At 36.4% G+C, this 25,393-nt stretch overlaps 1 protein-coding gene across 1 annotated transcript in view; it reads right to left on the minus strand.

Annotated features, from left to right (window-relative positions):
* RYR3 (ryanodine receptor 3) overlaps positions 1-25,393 on the minus strand; it is a 346,984-nt gene that overhangs the window by 8,970 nt on the left and 312,621 nt on the right. Inside the window, exons 91-98 of the mRNA XM_063289977.1 lie at positions 21,873-22,041; positions 21,505-21,591; positions 20,349-20,546; positions 15,390-15,520; positions 12,447-12,489; positions 10,873-11,000; positions 9,269-9,329; positions 7,902-8,048 (exon numbers count right to left, since the gene is read on the minus strand). Of these exons, the coding sequence (XP_063146047.1) occupies positions 7,902-8,048; positions 9,269-9,329; positions 10,873-11,000; positions 12,447-12,489; positions 15,390-15,520; positions 20,349-20,546; positions 21,505-21,591; positions 21,873-22,041 (964 nt within the window). The remainder of the gene's footprint in view (positions 1-7,901; positions 8,049-9,268; positions 9,330-10,872; positions 11,001-12,446; positions 12,490-15,389; positions 15,521-20,348; positions 20,547-21,504; positions 21,592-21,872; positions 22,042-25,393) is intronic.

Genomic DNA, 25,393 nt, shown 5'->3' on the forward strand with positions numbered 1-25,393 from the left:
TATTTATGAGGGGTTCCCAAGTGATCCCAAGTCTATCCAGTTGATCCCCTATGGGTGAGGAGGATTGTGTCATTTGATCAAGTTATGTGGACTCTCTTGGGTTAGCTTGCTGAGTAAGTGACTTGGCAGATAGGAATTTCCACAGATGGATGTTCCAGGAGTATAAGTCTATTTATTCAGTAGAAAAACAGACAATTAGGCACTGACTCCCACTACAGCATTATTCTAATTTCCAGGCTTTGCCTTTTTTAACAGCAAAATGAAATGATATGGTAGTTTCATTAAAGAATCAAAGCACTACTGCGCTTCTAACCAGAGCTGCCAAATGGAAGCATCTTGATGGTGCTTTCTCCTCTTTCTAATACAGAATACAGAATCATAAAATTGGAAGGGGCAATTTAAGCAATTCAATCCAACTCCTTGCTCTGTGCAAGAATCCAGATTAAAGCATCCCCAGCAGATGTCTGAACACACACAGTGAAGGAGAGCCTATCATCTTTCTGGGTAATTATTTCAATCTGAATCTGTCTTCCTGTCACTTAAAGTTATTAGTTCCATCTTCTGCACAATAGGCATTCTCTTCTGAAGCTTAAACATTCCCAATTCTTTCAGTTCCTCTCCATAATATATACATCCTGATCATCCTTGTTGCCCTGTTCCAGGTTCTCTGAATCCTCCTTTATGGACACAATACCTAAGGGAGGCTGGGTGGGTGTTAATGACCTTAGAATAAATGCTGTTTATTCTAAGTTCATTAACCACCTTAGAACAAATGCTATAATAAATGCCAGATATCCCTCATTCTATACCTGGGAATTTGACTTGATCTGTAACTTTGATTTATCTCTATTAAATTTCATTTCTATTTTCAGTCCTTTTAACTATCCCACCAATTTTCTGACACTCTCCTATTTACTTTATCTCTGCCTCCTAAAATCATAGAGTTGAAAGGGCCATTTAAACCATGGAGTACAATCCTTTGCTTAGTGCAGGAATTAAAATTAAAGCAAGCCAAGCAAATGGCTCCACTGAACATGTCCAGTGAAGAGAAGCCCACTGTGGTATGTAGTTCCACTGTCAAACTGCTTTTTCTGATTATAAGTTTTTTTTAAAACATTCAATTATAATCTGCATTTGCCTTTGCCTTTTTTGCAACAGCATCACACTGCTGTCATAATCAGTTTGCAATCAACTACTATTCCAAGAGTATTGGAATATACTTTTACCAAGTTAGGTAACCCATCTTGTCATTTTTGTTTCCTAAGTGAAATATTTCAGTTATCTCTGTTAAATTTCATTCTAGTACTTGCAGATCATTTCTCCAGCCAATCCAGAATGTTTTCAAATTTATTTCTATCTTCAATGGTATCAGATATCCCACCCAATTTGGTATCATCTTCAAATTTTTTAAACATTCCCTCCATCTTATCATCCAATCATTTATTACATTTTGAGGAGAACAGGACCCAGGACTGATTCTAGTTCCTTTTGGCATCCCACACAATCCCACACAAGAGAATGTAAGGAGGAACCATTGATGAGCACTCTTTGAGTGTAATTCTTAATCCAGCTATGTATCCACTCAATTGTCTTGCATTCAGAATGTCATGAGATATTATTATTATTGTTATTATTCCCATCTTCCTTGTATATAATTCAAGGTGGTGAACATACTTAATACTCCTGCCTCCTATTTTCCGCACAACAACAACACTGTGAGATGGGTTGGGCTGAGAGAGAATGATTGGCCCAAAGTCACCTAGCCTGCTTTCATGCCTAAGGCAGGCCTGGAACTCAACAGTCTTCTGGTTTGTAGGCCACAACCTTAACCACTACACCAAACTGGCTCTCATATTATGTCAACTGCTTTTTTGAAGTCAAGGCTCATTATATTTATACCATTTCCACAGTCAATTAAGGAAGTTACTTAATCAAAAATATGAGATGAGCTTGGTCTGGCAAGATACTTTCTTAACTGAACATGCTGATTTCTGGTAATTTCCATATCGTTCTCAAGGAACTTTCAGATCAATCTTTTTATGATTTATTCCAGAATTTACTCTAGAAGTTCCCCAGTAAATGATGTCAAATTGACTGATGTGTTGTTTTCTGGATATTCTTTTCTTCCCCTTTTGTAAAACAGTTACTCTCCTCCAGTCCTATGGCAATTCATCAGCCCTCCAGAATTTCAGAGATAATAAATAAGGGTTTGGCCAGACCATTAACTAGTTTCCTCAGTAGCCTGAAATGTTTCTTCCTAAGGGACACAAATTGCCAGTTGGAGCATATGCTTTTTTATTGAAGAAGATTAAACCAAAATCAGAGTCCAGCAGCTGTGCCTTTCCTTTATTACGTGTTAGCATTTTGCTTACTTCGAGTAACTGGTATACTGAGCATACCAGTTGAACATATTTGAGGGGTAAGGGGGTTATGCTTAGCTTTCTTCATTAACATATACCATCAACACCATTTCTGTAGCCTGTCAATGATTTACAGTATTATTCTTTGCCTTTCTGGTCCTCTTCCATGGACTAGAAGAATCGATGCGAATGCTACTTCAGACCCCCCACCCTACCAAGCATCTTGAACTTCTTCTCAAGATGTTCAAAGTCTGCTGTTTAGGAATTTGTGTCTTTTTTTCTTTCTCTGAACACTCAGAATTTGTTCCATCTAAAAGGACCTGAAAATTTGCTAACAGCCAGGCAGAATATCTCCTGTGAATTTCTGTGTATAGTGCCCTTATCTATTGCACTTGCTCCTCTGTCTGTCTGGCTTTCTCATCAACTGGAGTGTGGCCACTCATGGCTCCAGTCCTTTAACTTTTTCTTCAACTGGTTTGCATTCACTGAAAATATATTTCAAGTTGTTTCAAGGAAGATGCCTGTTCATCTTCATTTTTTTCCCTTAGAGTACCAGAAGAAAGAATACTTTTATTTCTTTTCTTTAATGAGCCAGGCTATTGACTCTTGACTCAGTGGAACATTTGTTAGGGACTTCCTCTCAAACTCCTTTGTTTAACTCCCAGGGCAAATACCTATTAGCTTTCCACACTGGCTTACTCAGAGGCTGGCTTCCTGGAACCAGGCAGCCTTACATTAAATTCAAAAGGAATCAGTCACCCAATCACTCACAATCAACTCTCAGGACACACCCCTTGCCAACAGCAGCTCGTCAAGACATGATCTTTTAAGCCCCCATAACTCAGCACATAATCCTTCAGAAGACACTGCTTCTTTGTTCATTCTTCTCTCTTCCTGCTTTTGAACTTCTCAGAGTTAACAGCTCTTCCCGTTCACTCTAATGATTTCATCCTAGTCATTAAAATGTTGAAGAGTATAGGATCCAGAACTGAATCTTATAATACTCCACTCAATAACTCACAGGCTGATGAGTATTAGTCTGATGAACTTTCAGTATGAGTTTCAAGCCAGCTATTTATCCACTTAATTGTCATGCTATGCAGCCTGCACAAAACTATCTTGCTAATCAGAATGTCATAAAGTGCTTTTTCAAATGCCTTTGCTGAAATCAAGACACATTATGCCTACAGCATTCCTACAATATACTAAACAAGTTATCCAATCAACATAGTAGGATAAGGTTAGTTATCAAGACTTTTGTCATGATAACTATGCTAGCTTCTTGGTAATTAACGAATGATTTTCAAGGCTCTTGTAAATCTTTCCTGGAGGATCAGGCTTAACAGAATTAATCACCAAGCAGATGTCAGGGCAATATATACTGTATTCCCCATCACTACTACTCTGTGCCTCTTTGAAAAATCTGCAGTTTAATTCTGGTAAGCCTCACCTACATCTTGGCTTAGTGGGAGATAGCAGATACCATGTGGGCAGGTATTGCTCTTTTAAATGCAGTGTCAACTCATTCCCTTTTCATTGCTTCTTTTGTATTAATTGTATTTATAATAAAATCTTGGGAATCATCTCACCAGATCACCCTTTTAAGTTGTATTTGCCTTAAGAAGAGGCCAAATCTTGTTTGGTAGAGATTTTAAACACAGTTCTCAGGTCTGTATTTAGGTATGCTTTATTATAGCAAAAGGCCAGCAGGTTAAAAACTTATGGGAACTATGCCAAGGTACAATTGATTGATTGATTATGTGCCATTAAGTCATTTTTGACTCCTATAAACCACAGACAGATTTTCTCCAAGACTATCTATCCCTAACCTGTTCTTTCATGTCTCCCAATGGTGCAATCATTGCCTCTGTAACTGAGTCCATCCATCTTGCTGCTGGTTGTCCTCTTCTCTTTCCTCCTACCTTTCCCAGTATTGCAGCCTTTTCCAGCAAGCTGGGTCTTCGCATAATGTATCCCAAGTAGGATAATTTGAGCCTGGTCATTTGTGCCTCAAGTGAAAACTCTGGGTTGATCTGTTTAATGAACCATTGGTTTGTTTTCTTGGCTGTCCACAATATTCTCAGGAGTCTTCTCCATCGCCAGAGTTCAAAAGCATCAATACTCTTCCTATCCTGCTTCTTTAAAGTCCAACTTTCCCTTCCATAGAGTGTCACAGGGAATACCATGGCGTGCACAATTCTGATCTTCATTGGCATAGAAACATCACAGCATTTGAATATCATTTCCAAGGCCTTCATGGATGCTCTACTAAGTGCTAGTCTATGGCATATTTCTTGACTGCTAGTTCCTTTACTGTTGCTGATTGATCCTAAAAGGCAGAAGCTGTCCACCATTTTGATATCTTCACTGTCAATTCTAAGGCTGGTTGTTCTATCTGTTGTCATTTGTTTGGTCATCTTTATATTTCATTTTAATACCATTTTTTCTCTGTGCTCTTTGACTTTTAGTATTAGGGCTTGCAGATCCTTTGCATGTTCAACTGTCAGGGTAGTGTAATCAGTACCATGCAGGTTACTGATCTTTCTTCCTCCAATTTTAAAACCACACTCATCTTCTTCCAATCCAGCTTCCCTTAATATATATTCCACATATATGATGAATAAATAAGGGGAGAGTATGCAGCCTTGTTGCATTCCTTTGCCAACCTGGAGCTAGTCTATTTCACCATGTTCTGTCTGGGCTATGGTTTCCTGGCCAGTATATCAGTTTCTCATTAGGACAATGAAATGTTCTGGGATTCCCATTTTTCTGAGCACATTCCACAGCTTGACATGATCAAAACAATCAAAGGCTTTTCTATAATCAATGAAGCACATACTGACTTCGTTTTGGTATTTGTTGGCTTTTTCAATTATCCAGTGTGCATCAGCAATAATGGCTCCTGTTCTTTGGCCTTTTCTAAAGTCAGCTTCAACATTTGGCATCTCTTTTTCCATGTAGGGCTCTAATCTCCATTGGATGATCCTACGCATGTGTTTGCTATCATGTGAAATTAAGGATATAGTACTATAGTTTGCACACTCTGTTAAATCTCCTTTTTTTGGTACTGGAATTCCAATCGGCTGGCCACTATGTTGTTCTCCAGATTTGCTGGCATAGCTTGGGTAGAACCTTTACTGATCCTTCGGTTGCTTGCCATATTTCAGTGGGTATTCTATCAGTTCCTGTAGCTTTCTGACTTGGTAATGACTGGCGTGCTGCTCGAACTTCATCTTCTAGTATTAGAGGTTCTTGTAAGTAAGGAGTATCTTCTAAGGTATCTTGGATGTCTCTGAAAGATCCTCAGCTCTTCCTCAGCAGCGTGTTGAGTGCCATTGGACCTGAGAGGCCTATCATCTGGCACTATATCATCAATCATTTTATATTTTCTATCCATGTGGTTTTCTTGGTAAAAATACAGGAATTGTTTACCACTGCCTTGTCCCACGCAGTATGAATTGATGCCATTGTTATTAACGTGATCCTCTGCCTCCAGCATCTTCCTATATTGCTGCTACCCAATATAGGTGCTCCTTGCTTTAGCTGGACAGCTGGGATGACCTTCACACCTTGGGTGTCCCTGCTGGGAGTACATACTCTTGTCATACCCTCCTGACATTCTTTGCTTATCCCTCCCAGGAACATCCCCCACAATGAGGCAGCACAATAGGACTTGGGGGGCATGAACAATACTGTACAAAATAAAATACAGTGCAAAATAAAAACACCCACTAATATAAGTTCCTTTTTAAAAAAAAGGAATGAGAATTGAATACAATAACTAAAGAAAAGCATAGACTACAAATTATACAGTAGATAAATTTCAGTGAAGTCCACTTTTTCCTAGTGGCTTTGTGCTACCAGCCGTCTTGTGCCTCCTTTGCCATTTTTTCCTGCCTGAACCATTTAATTCAGTAACTTCAAGCTTTTACCTTTCCGAAATTGATCTTTAAAAGCAATCTGGAAATATTTTACATGTTTTCATTTTGCTAACTGCCCACTGGGGAAAAAGAAGAAATGAGCACACTCAAACATGAGACATCCAAGCCCTAGTCAAGGTATAAAGGAACTGAAGATGAGGCCTTTTCTGGCTCTGTGGAGTTGGTATAATCAAAATTTGGTTGATTGCATACCAATCAACTAAAGAAATAACGAAATGATTTCAGTAGCTTAAAAACTATTGAGAGCTAATAAATTGCACTAGGAATAGATTTAAATGCTGCTGCTTTGACAAAGCAGCAGCATTTAAATCTATTCCTAGTACAATTTATATACTTTTCCTCCCTTTATATACTTTCCACCCTTCCCTTCCATATGCTTTGACAAAGCATATGGAAGGGAAGGGAGGAAAAGTATATAAAATTAATATTCCACTCCTTCAAGGAGAGAGAAAAATATTGTTCCCTAGCAAATTATGATTGCTGAGTTAAATAACTAAAACCACATTTTGTTTGATATGAAAGTTTCCTTTTTTAATAAACAATCATAGAAGCATAACTGAAGCAACAAAAAGTGTGGAAGTGAGAATCAAAAAGATTTCTAAATAACCTAGAAAGAAAAGAGATGCTGTTTCAGTTGTGGAAATTATTTTTGAATTTAATCACAAATTAAAGATTTTAGGCAGGTAGATTGATGATTGATCTGTGATAGATACTGCAGTAATTTTAACAATTCAAAAGTTTTGTACCAAAATATACAATTCAGATATATTTGTATAATCATCATTATCTAGCTAAGAAAGTATTTACAATAGGCAGGCAGGGATGGAATTTATAGATATATATTTTATATCATATATGGATTACACCTGCTCTGTGTTGATTTTAGCAAGCTCTACAACTGAAGATGAATCTCCATCTAGAAGGGAACTCTGAAAACATATCTTTTAAAAACTTACCATCAGAACAAATAACAATACATACATTTCTAAACCATATAAATATGTGAAATTTTGAAAATAGGTTTTATGTAATGCAGAGAAAACTTAATTCAGCTAATTATGTAATCACAATTTGTGTGTTTTATATTTATATATGATATGTATTTATGTGTTGTTACCAATATTACTAGTTTAATGAAAGAAACAATGCCTCTTTTCAGAAGTTAAGATACATAACATATGAAGCTTTGCAAAAAACCTGTTACTATTACTTTAAACTGCTAATTTCTGAATGTTTCCTTGTTTAAAAGTAACACTCTGCACACTGAAACAGCATGAATGGGCTAGCCTTCAAGATTTTCTCTGGTATGCTAACTTTTTCTAATCCATTAACAAAAGTAGAATTTAGGATTTGGATTCTCTCCATTTTCTTTTTTAAATGATATAATCTAGGGACATAGAATCATGTGGTGGGTGATTTGTTAATATTCTTCACTCATTTGATCACTATGGACTTTTGAATTATAGCATTACAATTTTTCATCACACTTTAACAAATTTGAAGGCATTCTTTCTGGTCTTAGTTCAGAGCTAATTAAATGATATTGCAATGTTATTTACAGTAGGAAAATAAGACATGCATTATGTTATCAGTAACTAACCTGTTTGCCATTGTGAGTTACAGATGACAGAATGGTACGTAAAGTCTTAAAACCCATAGCTATATCAAGCAGATGAGCAGCAAAGAAGAAGTTGTTGTAGTGTCCAAGAATGGACATGGTTGTATACCAAGCTAAGTACAAGAAAGACTAAAGAAAACATAAAATGTCAGAGTCACTACTACTTTTCTCATTGTATTATACTCTTTCTTATTGTTACATTTCATCTATAAAATACTTTTGTGCTGTAGTATCAAGACGCCTACAAAGGGGTAAAACCTCAATGACCAAAAAAATTGAATCCTTCTAGATTAGATTAATACCAAGGTATGTTTTTATAACTGTTATGTAAACAGCTAATCGAAGACACAATACTGTTGTGCAAGAGACCACTGTGCATTACACTCTTCTTAAGGTATGCAGATACTGTAGGTATAGAGTGCTTTGTGCAAATAGAAACGCAAACATGAGCTAGTCCTCTTTTCTCATGACAGGATCTAGCAATAAGTCAAAGAAAGCCTTTCCAGATGTGGAGGAGCCCTGGTGCTCATGGACATGCCCTCTGCCTATAACCTTGTCATATTCCTTCACCACACATGTATTTTGTTTTTGTGGCCTTCGTTTATACATCAGGGTAAAGGAAAACAATAATGTGAAAATACATATAATTGGCATTCTTGATTAAAAGATTGGTTGAATTATTTAAAAAGTACACAAGGCTGCTTATTAAGACTACAGGATGTCACAGGCAAGAAAACGTATCACATCATAAAGAAAACAATTATGCAGAAACATGTCTTAGCTAAATCATTACCTAATGTCACAGAATATGAAATGCAATCAATTTAACTCATACAAAAATATTAAACGATTTTGCAAAGCTGAAATAGGTTGGCTATTGTAGTGAATCAGTAACCTGCTTGTCTTAGATGATTTATGACTGACTATTGTTCAAGTATTATTATCAGTAGTAATAACACACTATCATCCTACCTTTTACTTCTGAATTTTCTACCATACTGAAAATAGCACTTTTCCCCTCTTCTCAAAAAATGTTTCCTTAACTGATATTACATTGATAGTTTAATTTCATTTCTTCTCTTACTAATTGATTTCAAGTATTTTCTTCACTTTCCTCTCTAACCCTGTCTCATTTTCCCATTATCCATTTTAAAATGGGTGTTCAAAAAAGAATTGCATAAAATCTGAAAGGATGATCACTTTCATTTCGGTATTTATGCTTGTAGGCTTAAGTTCATATTAAAGTTATGCATATTGTAAGAGAAAACATATGAGTACAAGGCTTGTTTCCTTTGAGAAGAACACTGAAGCAAAGGATTTTTTTAAAAATGAAAGTACTGTTAACTTACATTATCAGTGAAAACTACACCAAGCTTCCAGATTTGATATTTTGCATCGACAGAACTTAACCTAGTAATACATAAAATAATTTGAAATTAATCAAGATCTTTATTCATTCCCTAATTATAGTACAAGCTTTCTTCCTTTTATTAGTCATTCTTCTTGATAGTGCATCCACTGAAATATTTCAGAATTTTGTGGAGGTATACTGGGTATATGTTGAAGAAACAGACATAGTAAATATTTCAGCAATGAAAATGACCTTTACATGAATGTTAATGTTATGTTTGAACAATGTAAAATATATACTACAGAAATTTCAGTTTTCCAAGTTCTGGTCTTTATGTAGTCAAAGAAACATCATTCAGTATAATAGGAAAGTATCAGCAGACTTAAGGTAATCATCAGAATTTAGAGAAATACAGCAAATCTTCAATGAACAACCTCAGAATGGAAATTTCCAAAACAAGCCAATGAAGTCTGATTGTGAGGGGAAGTTGGGATGCTTATGGAAAGGGGGGAAATGGAAAACTGAGGAGGAGGAAGAGAAATGGCACATGTTTTCCTGAAAGAAGGCTTGACAGGAACACTGAGGAGAAGTTTTCCTGCAGTCCAATTTGTGCCTAATGGTGTGTTCCCTTATGTCTCCTCCGAACGGATGCTATATGTCAAAGTAATGAAGCTGAAAGAAGAAATCAGGTATCTTATTTGCCAGTTATATGCTATCATCTAAGATGATTGATCTCTCTAACTTACTTACAATAATATAAATGTTAAGTATAAGTACTTCAGCTCCAGTGTTTATATAAGGAGAAAACATCTGTGTTCCCACTCATATATGATGATTTTGTAATGTTGCAATGAATCAGGCCAGCTCTCTGCATTCCAGGTAATATTATACTCCCAACTAGACTCTTTCCCCCTAATCTTTCTCAGAGCAACTTTGGTTAAAAGGGATTGGATAGGGATAATTAGTCATTCATATATAGTGACAATCCATAGGCAAAATGTTTAAACTCCATTATATTGTGCAACCTGTGAGTGCTTTCTCTATAGGTAAGAATCACAGATTATCACTTATTGCATTACAGTATAAACTCAAAACAAAGATGCACAATACTCTAGCAGATTTTCTGTTAATAATTAAAGCATATTAGCCAGTGGGATAAGGAATTAATTGATTGATTAATTAATTATATGTGTAGATTGCCAACAATGGTTTCATAGCAATTTATGAACTCCATAAAAGCATAGTGTTAAAACATTCCCTCCCCCAAAACAGACCATATTAAAAATAGATACTTTAGTCAAAAGATCTAATGAACTTCAAAACTATAATGGCCATAACAATATTGCTATTTATACTCTGTTCTTAACATGATGCCAAGATCTTGTATTCGCATCAACACAACAACAACCTGATATGTCAGCACAGTACTCTCTGGATCATCATTATTATGCACAAACACACATACATATCGGATTAGGCTGCTACCGTAAGACTTCTGTTTCAGATTTTCATCACAGGACTGTCCATGCACAGCTATGCATATCAAAGTTCTCTTATCAGTTGCATTATTTAAATAAATTTCAGTTTAAAGGCCAACAATACCATGAAACAAAAGATGCTTCATCTGGTTCAGTGTGTTCCACCGGACTAAAATCCAGCGCATTTTTGTCCAGACCTAAAAGTTCAGCAATGCGCTCTGCTCCATATAAATCACCATACTTGTTGATTACCTTCAAGAAAAAAATATAAAATATCTGTTTTAATTCAACCAGTTCTGAGTTTTTAAAAACCTTTCCATTTAAGAGTCGCTACTCCTACAACAATGACAAAGGAGGGAAAAATTTAAGATATGAGGAAGCATAAAAAACATTGCCTGAAAGCATATTATACATTTTTCCTGAACTAATTAAGTCCATTTATAATTTACTGGTTATTCCATGTTTCATTCAGTTGATAAACCTTTTGTGGGGTGACCATCAGTTGCTGAGGGCAGAGAAAAAACAAGATCTTTTGAAAAAGAGAGCAGAGGAGGAACTTTCCATTACCAATCCTGCTCTCCAAAATAAATTTCATCTGTTCGTTCTGTGCCTGATTAGTTTGCTGCTCCACAACACCCACTAAACTTGGCAGGGCACTGGCATCCTTAGACACATATCTAGTCTTGCTGCATGGCCTCGGGCCTGGTTACTTGAGGGACGGCCTGTCTCCCATAGTATCTGCGTGGCCGGTTCAACCTGGCAGGGGTGGCGCTCTTCAGGTTCCATTGATTAAACAATGCCATCTATCTAGACCCTGGAAGTGCCCTTGCTCTGTAGCAGCACCTGCCCTCTGGAATGAGTTCACCCTCCCAATTCGAATGGCTCCCACCCTCTTGGTGCTTTGAAGGGCCTTAAAGACCTGGCTCTTCACCCAAGGACAACTGATGCCACTTTTGTTCCCCTCCGGGTCTGTTTTCGTTGCCATTGCTGTTCTTTTGTCTTGTGCTGTTTTTGTCTCTTTTGGGTTTTTTTTGGCTCTTAAATATTTTTAACAGTTTGATGGTGTTAAAGGTATCATCACAGGATGTGAGCTGTTCCATGTAAAGCTGTTTTTTGCAATTGACTGATGGTGATTTATAATAATAATTATAATTATAATTATTATTATTATTGCTGCTGCTACTGCTGCTACCAACTGCAAGGACAATGCTCAGATGCTGGTGCCCATCTTGCCAGAAAGAAATGTTAAGCCCTCTTTCTGAAATACTGTTGAAGCAAACAACACTGAAAGTGGGAAAAACTTCTCCCCAGTGAGAGCAAGCAAACATAACATCATTTACATAGTCACTATATATATATATATATATATAATACAGTATATTATTTATATATTTATTTATTAGTATATTTATATATATAAAATATATTTATAGATATTTATATATTTATAAATACATTATATCTATATATATGTATAGGACCTATAAACAAATCACCATTGAGAGGAGTGTGCAGAGAAAGTCTTCTAGACTTTTGAGTGTATATGCTTCTCATGTTCTGAAATAACATCTTTTAATAATTTGGACTTTTAATCCAATATATGCTTATTACTTTCACAGAGACAAACATGGGTTGCTATACTTTATTTAATATTTTTATTTTGGAAAAAAAACCATAAAAGATATTTAAGGAACTTACCTTTCGTTTTACAAACTTGTCCCAATAATTATTAGGAAAAGATCTGTATGGACACAAAATAAGTATTCAAATTTAAATAGACCAAAAAGAAAGTGCTTTAATTGCCTTGATGTTTTATTATTTTAGCTTACATTATGCAGATATTATGTTCACACAAACTTTTAGAATAAAATTTATTTCATAGGGTATCAGACAGGGCAAAAAAGCCCAAGGGAATGAAGGCATCATAGCAACAATTTACTTTCTGTGCCTCCTCTATTTCTATTTATCATTTCCCCCTCCGTGGGCACAAATGCCTTCTCTCTCTCTCCAGATAATTATCTATGTATCCAAATAACTAGATGCTAGTCCATAAAAGTATATATGGCTAAAAATAGTTATTCTTTAAACTGATACTTCATTGTATTATTATGTTTTTGTGACTCTGAAGAAAGAGGATTCACATTAAACTTAGACTATCTTTTTCTTCAGTGGGTTTCTTATTATTCATCAACTTTTATCAAGAGATACTGGCTTTATTTTTTTTTTTTAAAAATCCTTATGGATGATAAGCATTTTTAGTATTAAAATAAAAGATTTATTAAGTAATACCTACAGCCATTGATAACTATGATAAAAAAATTAAGTGCTTCTTTGAAACATAATAATTAACCCTTTGACATATTACTTTCATTGCATTCATTTAAATTTAACTTCATTCACAAGTTTGTGTCCACATAGGGAAAAGGTGTTTTTGCAGTGAAGACTGCATGCAGTATAAACCACTATTTTTAAAAATTTCAGTTCTGAATAAGATTTTCCCAATACACAGTGCAAAGAGATTTTTTTTTAAATCCATTCAGTCATGTCCAATTCTCAGAGACTGCCTGGACAAGTCCCTGCAGTTTTCTTGGCAAGAATTTCAGAAGTGGTTTGCTATTGCCTCCTTCCTGGGGCTGAGAGAAAGTGACTGGCCCAAGTTCACCCAGCTGGCTTTGTGCCTAAGGCGGGACTGGAACTCCCAGTCTCCTGGTCTCTAGTCTGGTGCCTTAACCACTACACCAAACAAATGATCCTAAGGTTTAAGATAAATATATGTGACTTTGTGAGTGGAAAACACTGCTTCCAGTACTATTTGTAGAAGTACAAAAATTCATCCATAATGACGGGAGCAGCAGAAAAATAGATGAAAACAAAGGACTGCTGACTAGTAATGCTAATTCTATTTTATTATGCTTGCAAACTTTTGTAACAGGGGCTCCTGAGATTGGATCTTCTCTGAGATTTCTCTAAACTTGGAGTAAAAATACTAATTTAGCCTAATTCCCAAGGTCAGGTTTTTATTCCTTCATAAGCTGTAAATAACATACAACAGGCTTTACTATCCAATATACAACAAGTAGTTAAGCAAAAATTAGACCAAAAAGCTCCTACTCATCTCTTAAAAAGCTGTACAAAACCAAGAAGAGTGTCAGATTTCTCTCTGAGAACACTAGAAGCTCAGAGGCAGCAATTCAAGGATACAACTTACTGTTAAATATACAGTATATATCACAAGAACTAACGAGGCCATTAAAAAGAAATCCAGCAACGCTTGAGTGTAAAATGGAAGCCCTATTTATAATAGAAGCAAGGCCTCTTTTTTTCTCTCAATCTTTCTCAATGTTCACCTGTCATAGGCTGGGTGAGCCTGTCAATATGATTTTTTGATGATGATGATGATGACTATTGTTATATCGATTTGGTTAGATTGTCTTCAGATCCCATTATGTTCTTATTGTATTATTCTGTAATTTTTGTTCATTGCCCAGAACTGCCACTGGTGAAATGACTGGCTATATAAACCAATATTGACTGATTATGTGTAATCAAGCTGGTGTCAATTCTTAGTGATCATGTAGTTTTTCTCCAGGAATAAATCAATATAATACTGTAAGTAAACAGCTGTATATTGCCAGGGAGAGTCTATTACTTCCACTATTCTGATAAATCTCTTTCTCAAATTCGCTTGCTCTCTCCATTATCCATCTTACGTTAGTTATCTGATCTCATGTCCTACTGCCTTTTCTACCTGTTCATATGGCATTTTTCTCTCTTCCATCTCTGGCACTATTCTTCCTTGTCAGATCTTAAGCAAAACTTTGCTTGTATGATAAATTAGTGCTTTGTTCCATACTGTCTTCAAGTTTAATAATCATCTTACTATACATCTTTGCACTCTATTTTATCTTATACTATTTTATCTTACTCTTTTCTCCCGCCTGTGTGGCACAAGGGGCTGGGGGCCTCACACTTTAGGGGAGGGGAAAAGGCCTCCATCTTTGTGTTGCAACTAACAGGCCAGTGTGGTCTCAGTTGTTTGCTTCAGATCTTGCCAGACGCAGCCCTCACAAAGAGCGGGGTAAGCTGCCTGCTTAAGAAGAGTTTAGATTGGAATCTCATTGAGACGTATTTATTTCAATCTATATGGCCCCTCCATCTCATCAAAGTGACTCTGGGTTCCTTCCCTAGTCAGCCAGCCAAGTAAGAAGATAATAAGGAGCATCATATTTTCCAGGTGGGCAAAAATAAAAGCACATATTTCACATTCTTGCTTTCTAGCTGACAGTTATGGATAACAATAATAACAATTGCTACCAAAACACAATATAGAAGAGATATCATTGTTGCAACTAATGAACATATAAAGCTATCTTGTACTATATCAGATGAACGGTATCCTCTGCTCTCTGGGAAGCAGAATTCTGCCAAGTACGCCCCATGTTGCTACACACAAATTTTGCTTATACAAAATATATAGAAAGAAGGCTAGTGGCTATATCAACAAATACTGTAATTTGTATCATATCATATCATATATAAAACATAGTAATTTTACTTATACATGATTATTTTGGGTACATTGTCAAAGTAAGCCTTAGTTAAATCCTGTTGGAATTCTTCAATATACAATGTGTCACTTACGGAGTGTTTATGACTAAACGATCCCACTGGCCTTTAATATCATCTTCAGATGGCTGTTCGGTGATGTATAGACCATCAAATTCTAGCTTCCTAGCAATGTCTTTTTCACGTTTGAATACAACCAGGGGAACCTTTTGGGAAAGATATTGTGAAGTATTTTAATGATCTAAAATCTTGAAATGAAGGCAGATATTTTAAAATGTCTTGGAGATGACTCCAAACATTTATAGAATTACTGAGATTCACTTTAAATCATCTGCTTTTAAAATGTTATGAATAAAGTGAATGTTATAGGTTGATGGATAACTAATAGGATATTGTTATTTTCAAAGAAGTGTTATAATTGTAACTGACCATATATACAACTATTTGATAATCAATATTATATAAATATGATATGCTATTTGATTTGGAAATTGAATTGGATCCAGGATTAGTGAAATGTATCTATTGATCAATAGGCCTTAAATTAATAATGAGTATATTTGAATCTAATCCTGTTTTTAACATAATAAAACAATAGCAGAAGGACCTTTCATTTAGCACAAAATGTACAATTAAATAAAAGTACATAAGATATATAAAAGATGAAATGTGAGGCGAGACTTGCATGCTTTTTTCAGTGCTATAGAGTCTTTAATGTGAACTGGAATCTACACATATAAAGATCTATGTATGTTAATAAGATGCCATCAAGTCAGGCCTGTGCTTTCCGATTATATAAAGAAATGCTTGTCATTGTTCTCAGTACTCTGCAGCTCTTCTAAGAACATTCCAGTAATTTCTTTGATCCTGCCCATCCACCTGTTCTATTATCTTTGTTTACTTTCACTTCCCAAGTACAGTCTTTTTATAAATCTGTCATTCATTTGAATCACATACCCAAACGTGTGAGTTTCTGCTTGCTAATAATCATTTAAAGGAAGCAGTCCGTTTTTATTTGCTCCAGCCTTTAGATTTAACATTTCTATTTGCAGTCCATGGTACTTCTAGTAACCATCTCCAAATCCATAATTTGAAGGCCTCTTTTTTTCTCTCAATCTTTCTCAATGTTCACCTGTCATGGGCTGGGTGAGCCTGTCAATATGATTTTTTGATGATGGTGATGATGATGACTGTTGTTATATTGATTTGGTTAGATTGTCTTCAGATCCCATTAGGTTCTTATTGTATTATTCTGTAATTTTTGTTCATTGCCCAGAACTGCCACTGGTGAAATGACTGGCTATATAAACCAATATTGACTGATTATGTGTAATCAAGCTGGTGTCAATTCTTAGTGACCACGTAGTTTTTCTCCAGGAATAAATCAATATAATACTGTAAGTAAACAGCTGTATATTGCCAGGGAGAGTCTATTACTTCCACTATTCTGATAAATCTCTTTCTCAAATTCGCTTGCTCTCTCCATTATCCATCTTACGTTAGTTATCTGATCTCATGTCCTACTGCCTTTTCTACCTGTTCATATGGCATTTTTCTCTCTTCCATCTCTGGCACTATTCTTCCTTGTCAGATCTTAAGCAAAACTTTGCTTGTATGATAAATTAGTGCTTTGTTCCATACTGTCTTCGAGTTTAATAATCATCTTACTATACATCTTTGCACTCTATTTTATCTTATACTATTTTATCTTACTTTTTACCCTTACTTTATCTTACCTTACTATATTTTATCTATTTTATCTCACCATAGCCTATTTTATCTTATTGAATCTTACTTTATTGTACTTTACTCTGGCTGATGCCTATGCTTTGATATGGTCAATTGACTAATCAATAAAGTATACTACTACTAGGGACGCGGTGGCGCTGCGGGTTAAACCGCTGAGCTGTCGATCGGAAGGTCGGCGGTTCGAAACCGCGCGGCGGAGTGAGCTCCCGTTGCTCGTCCCAGCTCCTGCACACCAAGCAGTTCGAAAACATGCAAATGTGAGTAGATTAATTGGTACCGCTTCGGCGGGAAGGTAACGGCGTTCCGTGAGTCATGCTGGCCACATGACCCGGAAGTGTCCTATGGACAACACCGGCTCCAAGGCTTTGAAACGGAGATGAGCACCGCCCCCTAGAGTCGGACACGACTGGACTTTACGTCAAGGGAAACCTTTACCTTTATACTACTACTGCTGCTTTGTTCAGCAGTTTGCATTCTCTTCCATCTCCCTTCTTCAGTATACTTCTTTTTTTCCGTATTACTGTACCTGGGAAGGAAGAAATGTAAAGAACTTCCTTTTCCAGATGACTCTTGCTTTAGTAACAGGGTATAACTTAAGACTAATTAAGTTAAGAAAATCATAGATTTTCTTAATGAACTTAATATATTCTTTGGCAGGTTTGAGGCATTTAACAATATCCCTGCGAAGAAGGCTGTTCCTCGTCCTGATGAACAGGCATTTATCCTTGATATAGTTGATGTCCGGAGGACTCTGAGAAGAATTAATATGCGGAAAGCAGCAGGCCCAGATAATATTCCAGGGCGGGTATTCAGGGACTGTGCTGATCAGTTGGCCAGTGTTCTCACGGATGTCTTTTAACATTTCATTGCATCAGGCTGTGGTCCCGGTATGTTTTAAGACTGCACCTGTTATACCTGTGCCTAAAAAATCTACGATCACATGTCTTCATGACTGTCGCCCGATAGCTCTCACTCCCATTATGATGAAATGTTTTTAAGGGCCGATAAAGGACCATATTGTCTCCAGACTTCCCCCATCGTTTGATCCACCTCAGTTTGCTTACCGGCGGAACTGCTCTATAGAGGATGCAATCTCCTCTGTTCTCCATTTGAGCTTGGCACATCTAGAGAAGAAACAGCTATGCGCAATTGCTGTTTGTTAATTTCAGCTCAGTATTTAATACAATCATTCCTCAGCATCTGGTGGACAAACTGGGTTTGTTGGGTCTTAGTACTCCTTTGTGTAATTGGCTACTTGACTTCCTCACTGATAGACCCCAATAATTGCGAGTTGGAAACAATATCTCCAGCCCTGTTTCCTTGCGCATCAGTTCTCCTGGGCGCTGTGTCCTGAGCCCATTGCTGTTCACCCTGCTGACCCGTGACTGCTGTGCCAGGTTTGCCACCAACTCCGTTGTGAAGTAGGCGGATGATACGGCGGTGGTGGGTCTTATCAGGGATGACAATGACTGGGCTTAGAGGGAGGAGGTGAAGGGTTTGGTGGATTGGTGTAATATAAACAGCCTGGTTCTAAATGTTGAAAAAACCAAGGAGATTATCACCGACTTTAGAAAGAACCGGCCCAGCCACACCCCACTCTTCATTAATGACATAGCTGTGGAGTCAGTTAGAAGCATCAGGTATCTGGGGGTGCAGATAATGAACAGTCTGACTTGGTCTCTTAATACTGCATCTTTGGTAAAACGAGCACAGCAGCTTCTGTGTTTTTTGCGCCGGATGAGGAAGGCACATCTTCCACCTCCCATCCTTCTTACTTTCTATAGAGGCACTATAGAGAGTGCATTGACCAGCTGTATTTCTGTCTGGTTTGGAGGCTGTAGTGCCTCGGATAAGAAGCCTGTGCAGAGGGTGGTGAGGGCAGCAGAGAAGAAAATTGGGATCTCACTTCCTCTCATTCAGGATATAGCGCATACACGCTGTCTGTCCAGAGCCCAAAATATTGTTAGTGACCCCTCCCACCCTCCTTGTGGCCTGTTCTCCTTGTTACCCTCTGGGAAAAGGTTCTACTGCATTTGATGTAAAACTGTCCTAACAGTCAGGAATCACGCTGAGACGAGGAGTAGGTCTCTAGTGTTTATTACTGCTACATAAGACAGAATCCTAACAAACTGAAGAAGCGTGGGAAAACCCAGACAGATAAACCCCAAAAGTTAAGGCGGGTCTGATCTGTGTCTCTTTGAATGGCTGCTTAATTCCTCAGTACTACGCATGCGTTTTCCCCCCTGGATAGAGGCCCCCTCCTGCTCGCCATCAGTACTCATGACAAAAATAGCTAGATTAGGTAATAGTTTTGTCCCCTGGGCTATTAGACTCCTGAAACCTTAATAATCCCTTATCACTCCATGGGTACACATGCTGTGTGTAGGACTGATATTTATTAGGGATAAAGATTAGAGGAGTGGAATGGGTAAAGAATGTATATTACATATTGTAGTAATTATGGTATTCTTATTTTACTGATGAGCCAATGCAACTAAATTTCATTTTAATGTACACTTTGGTGTATAGTGAAACGACAATAAAAGTTTATCTTATCTCTTATCTCCCTTCTTCAGTATACTTTTTTTTTCCTGTATTACTGTACCTGGGAAGGAAGAAATATAAAGAACTTTCTTTTCCAGATGACTCTTGCTTTAGTAACAGGGTATAACTTAAGCCTAATTTGACTGGCATTTCTGGACTTGTTCATTGTCTTGACTCCTGGTTTGTTTTCTTCCAGTTTATGTTTTGGGTCCTGAACCTAAGTTTAAGCTGTTGCCCATGACTGTCCCACCACCATTATTTAAGTAACAGAATCTACCCATGCTTCAATATATCTTGCATTTGTGAATTTGCTCTGGTCCTGTCCCCTAATTTTTTTTCTGATCCTCATTGTTCATCAATCTTGGATCTTACTTCATAGCTTCTGAGTTTGGGGTCTCTGGGATGGTTTTAGGGATGGGATGGGAGAACTTTGCCTCTCAGATGTTTTCCATTCCCATTCTTATTCTCAGAGTTCCGAAAAGAAAAGGTTAAGCAAAAAAAAATAAAAAATCAGCCCTTCTCATTGTGCCACATCAGCATATGGCCTCCTGTAACAATCTGGAAGGCTAGGAAACATAGCTTTGCCAAACTTTCTAATACTGTCCAACCCATCAGTAAATAGTAGTCAATGATGCTATATGGAATGAGGAGTGGAAAAATCAGGGTATCTTTATATAATAATAATATGACAAGAAAGTGACTTGTATTAATGGCTAAGTGAAGATAAAGGAAATGACTAACCTTTAAACAATAGTATCCAATTACACATAGGAAAGAAATAATAGTATGAATAACAGCTAGTGCCCTGAGTGTTGGTGCCATATAGCCCGTGCTCTCTTGTAAGACAAAGAACACCATTCCTTCTTCATCTTCATCTTCATCTAAAGACTGCCATAGATCAGAGTCTTCTTCCATTTCTTCAAATGGTTCTTCTGTCACCTGTCATTCATGTCAACACACATACATACATACTTCTTATAGATATAAAATAGCAAACTCCCAGATGTTTCTCAGAGCCATCAAAATATGTAAGATACTGTTTTAAATACAGGATAAATTATTCAAATATATACATGGAAGCCATTGTATAAACAATATTGATTTAGCCTAGTTAGATCAAGAAAATATGATATAACTGAGGTTTTAGATGTGGGAGAATCTAAAATCAGTGGATTAGGGTGATAGCAGTTCAAATGGCTTGGTATGAGTCTTCTTATTGCAAAAATACTATATTGTTGTATTGAATGGTGGGTGAAAATTTAAAATATTACTACTGTCTTAAAGAATACAACAAGGTGACAATAGAACTGTCTTGTTTTACCACGTTGGAAGTACTGTAACAAAGATAGTATGTATGAAGCACTTTGAAAACTCTAATTGCAAGACATTATTATTGAAGTATAAAATACCAGAATGGAAAACAGTAACTGAGGAATCAATATGCAACCAAAATTTTTCACCCTTTGGAGATTTAATTGAATTAGTAACTTATTTGGTTGGATATAGAAGTAGACTCTACAGAGTTGGTGGAATGGAAGGGAAATGAGTGTTTTCTACCTTCCCCTTCCCTTGAAATCCCCAGAATCACTTTCCATGCTCTTGAAGAACACTCCAGAACAGCTTATAAACTGGTGTTGGAGGTTGCAGAGAGAAGAAAGGATTTGAGAAAAATATTACCAATTGCTCTTCTGCTTCTCCTGAAGCCTAATTCTCCACAACAGAAGGAACTATTCATGGTTGGATGTGTTTGGAATATAACAGTATCCAGTACTTAATGCTAGTACTTATTTTCATTAGCTAATTTAGTTTATGTTAATAATTATCTAAGATTTCCAATATTACAAATGTCACTCTGAAAAGTATGATACCATGAATAGGATGGATATATTTACGTTACCTTGTAAAAGAGCAGAATAAAATTGATAGCAAAGGCAACAAAAAGTGCAAGAAACCGTAAATTGTAAAAATTTCTAGCCAAATAGTGCTGGAGGAAAAAAAGATAAAGAATGTAATTAGTTCATAAAACAAGGATCAGAACAAAAATGTTATGATAAGGAAATCTATATAATCCTTCAAACTGCAAATCGTAACAACTTTATTTGCTATAATTACTATATTGCTTCAATTAAACCAATTATATTAACATTAATTATGTTTCATATCAAACTTTGCTTTCCCTTTTAAATCTCTATTACAAAAGGCCACACAGAGCCAAGTGGTTATTTTAAGTTTAAAATGCTATTATATAAAAGAAATTCAACATACCAAGACTTTTGTCTGATAGATCTCCAATACTTTAAAAAAATTAGCCATAACTGCATCTGGTTTCTCTAACTTGTGTCCATGCCGTTTTCTTTTCCTAGGTTCCTCAACTTCCAAATATTCAGAATATACATCATCCTTTATTTTATCATGCTTTTCACCATCCTCCATACTATGGAAAATGACGTGTTATAAATTAGATTTTTACATTGCCCAGATGTAAACCATGGGAAGTCAGACATTACATAAAGTTAATTAAAGGATAAACATTATGAACAGATGAATTTGAAGATGTGCATCTTTATATATATGCATTTTTGTAATCCCAAAGCAAGCATTTTATATTCAATGAATTAATGAATGCATGTATTCTAGCAATTTCTCAGTTTAATCTTTTCAGTTGGCAAGGCAAACAAAATTTAGAGAACTAGAAAAACTGGAGAATAATTACATTTTTACTGCATATTATGTGGAAAATACAAATTAGTAGGATAAGATTGCCAATATCAGCTTTTAATTGCCAATTTTCTTTGTATTAGGACACTTATCCCATTAAAATTTCCAATCAGATGTTTGTTGTGCATGAAGGTGCCTTCTAATACGTTTCCATGATCTACATTCTGCCTTTGCAGAGATTGCAAGGCATGTGAATTTCTCTGGACTAATGCTTCATAAACAATAGTTTAATAGATGATAACAACTGAAAATATGCAATAGTAGTGAAAAATTGTATAATCAGTTCTCAAACTACAATGGAAACTGATCATAGTTTATTATTTCCTTGCCTCTGAAATTTTGCCTCTTAATTCTTGTAGTCCTGCCAATGACATTCAAGGGAATTGTGTACACATAGATGTGAAGAAACAGTAATTACATAACAGTTTAAAAATTGTATAGTTTGAGAATAAGTATAAATATATTTATAATCTAAGGAGATAATTTTAAATAGACATAGTCCATTTTTCTATTCAAAAAGACAAATTATTGTGTCGATATAACTAAAAAAAGGAGACCAAATGTGAACAAAATAATAATTAAATGATTCTTTAAGATTATTTGCTGTCAGCTTAAATTTTCAGCCAATGCTATTTATTATCCCTACTATTAAGCAAAAGATTTGCTTTGGTTTTCAAGCATTTTGCTAGAAAACAAATTTATTTTGTATGTTTTGTGTATCTGACCATTTATATGTCCCAGGAAATATAGATAATACAGTTCTGCTATTTTAAACTATACAAAGAGAATCTTGGTCCTTGTTCAATCCCTGAGTTAGTGAAATTGGGGGAAAAAAACCAGTATGAACAGTTGATCTGTTAAAAAAAAAAGGGGGGGGGAATGCTATGTGGGTATCCTGGCAATACTTGATAGTGGCTGCCAGTGTGAAAAACCCTGCCATCTTCTGGAGGTCGTTAGCCTTATCTTTCTCAAATAATATTTATAGCCCTTTGTTGCATATACCAGCTAGTATTTGGGAAGGCCATTTTGCTACCCTATATGCTCAAGTGGAGAATTCCCTGGCAGATTTGGAGCTAGATGTGACCTCTCTTCCCCATTTGCCCCTGATCTCATGTTCAGAAATCAGAAATATAATTAAACAGTTCAAACCAGAGAAAGTCCCTGGCTCAGATCTTATTTTATTACATATGAAGTAATAAAAAATGATTTGGAATGGTAGACCCCAGTGTTAGCTTCACTTTTCACAGCCACAGATCTCTCAGCCATGATACCAAAGGACTGGGGCTTAGCTATTATAATACCAATACTGTATATAAGAAGGGCAAAAGAGGATCCAGCTAACTTCTGCCCAATTAGTTTGTTAAGTCAGATCAGCAAAATGTATGCTAAACACTACAGGATAAATTAATTGACTGGTTTGAATCTGAAAACATTCTAATGGGTGAACAGGCTGGGTTTAGAGCAGCCCGATCAACATTAGACTATGCTATGGTGCTGTAACACCTAGTAGAAAAGTATACCCACAAAACTGGACAATCCCTTTATACAGCCTTTATTGACTTTAGGTCAGCTTTCAACACAGTATCTAGATCTAAACCATGGCATACATTTAAATACACCAGACTAGACAAATGTCTGCTTCTGCTGCTCATTAAAATTCATGAGAACACAAGACTGAAGGTCAGGTGCAGTAACCAAGGACATGTCACTAAGGAAATACCAGTAAGGAGGGGAGTCAGACAGGGATGTGTATTGGCTCCAGTTTTATTTAACTATTATATAAACTCTTTGGTTCTTCACTTAAGTAACTCTACTTTTCATCCTCCCAAGGTAGCCCATAGACATATCAATTTACTACTGTATGCCAATGATGCAGTAATTCTGTCACCGATTTCCATTGGCCTTAAAAGAGCCTTGAGATCACTTACACATTACTGTATTGAGGAGGAATTAATAATCAATTATTCTAAGATGAAGATTCTCACTTTCTCCTAATGCCCAAAACAGAGAAGCTGGAACTTGGGTGGGTAGTCCAATGAGCAGGTTAAAATCTTTAAATATTTAGGGATAGTTTTTCAAGCTTCAGGAAGCAGAAAGGCTCACCTGGATTATGTATCTCAAAATGCACAGAGATCTGCTTCAGCTATTCACACTTACTCTTTTGCCAGAAGAGCACAGTTGATCCCTGCTGCAATTAAGTCATTTGCAGCTGAAGCCTGAGCACAATTGCTATATGGGGCTCAAACAAGACCATCTAACAGCATGATTACTTCAGAAAGAATTCAAACAAAAATTTTGAGAAGCATCTTTCAGGTTTCCTGCTGCATCCCAAATACAGTACTTTGGTGGGAAGCAGAGTCACTAAACCTTAATTCAATCTCTCGATAAATATCTTTACCTACCGGCTAAAACAGACAACTTCAAATCGTCAAACAACTATCCAAAAGAAACTGAGCCACCATGGCTTTTCCAGTGATGGCATCATAACTTTAGGGCTAGATCAAATATTAAGGCAAAGGATCTTAGACGCAGAAGGCCAAATAGAAATTGCTGCTTTCTCTCACAACGTATTTGTAAATAACCAAGTTTTAGCTCCTCTACCAGCTTCATATTTCTATCACGTCACAGTTCCCAAATTCAGGAGAGCTTATCCTTGGCTCAATTCAATGCTCTCCCAATATCCTCTCATGTTTTGGAAGGAAAATATAGGAAAACCCCCTATGAAACTCGACACTGCCCCTGTGATGCGGGTGCCATAGAAACCACAGGCCTTCTTCTATTGTACTGCCAGTTCTACAGGGACATTCGCCACCAGCTGATTACCCCTTTTTTATCTAAATTTCTGGGGTACTCTGATAATTTTTATTTGCATTATTTGTTAGATGACCAGGATAAAGCTGTCTCTCTAAAAGCAGCAAAATTTTGCTAGATTATGTGTAAGCTTCGCCCACAAATGGTTGCCAGTAGTCATTGATGGTAGGAGTTAACTTTGCTGAATGTATTTTTATTGGTCAATGACAGAAATAAAGTTTCTGTCCGTCTGTCAGCAACACTAGAATTAACTATTA

The sequence above is a fragment of the Candoia aspera genome, chromosome 1 (genome assembly GCF_035149785.1).
Source record: "Candoia aspera isolate rCanAsp1 chromosome 1, rCanAsp1.hap2, whole genome shotgun sequence".
NCBI lineage: Eukaryota > Metazoa > Chordata > Lepidosauria > Squamata > Boidae > Candoia > Candoia aspera.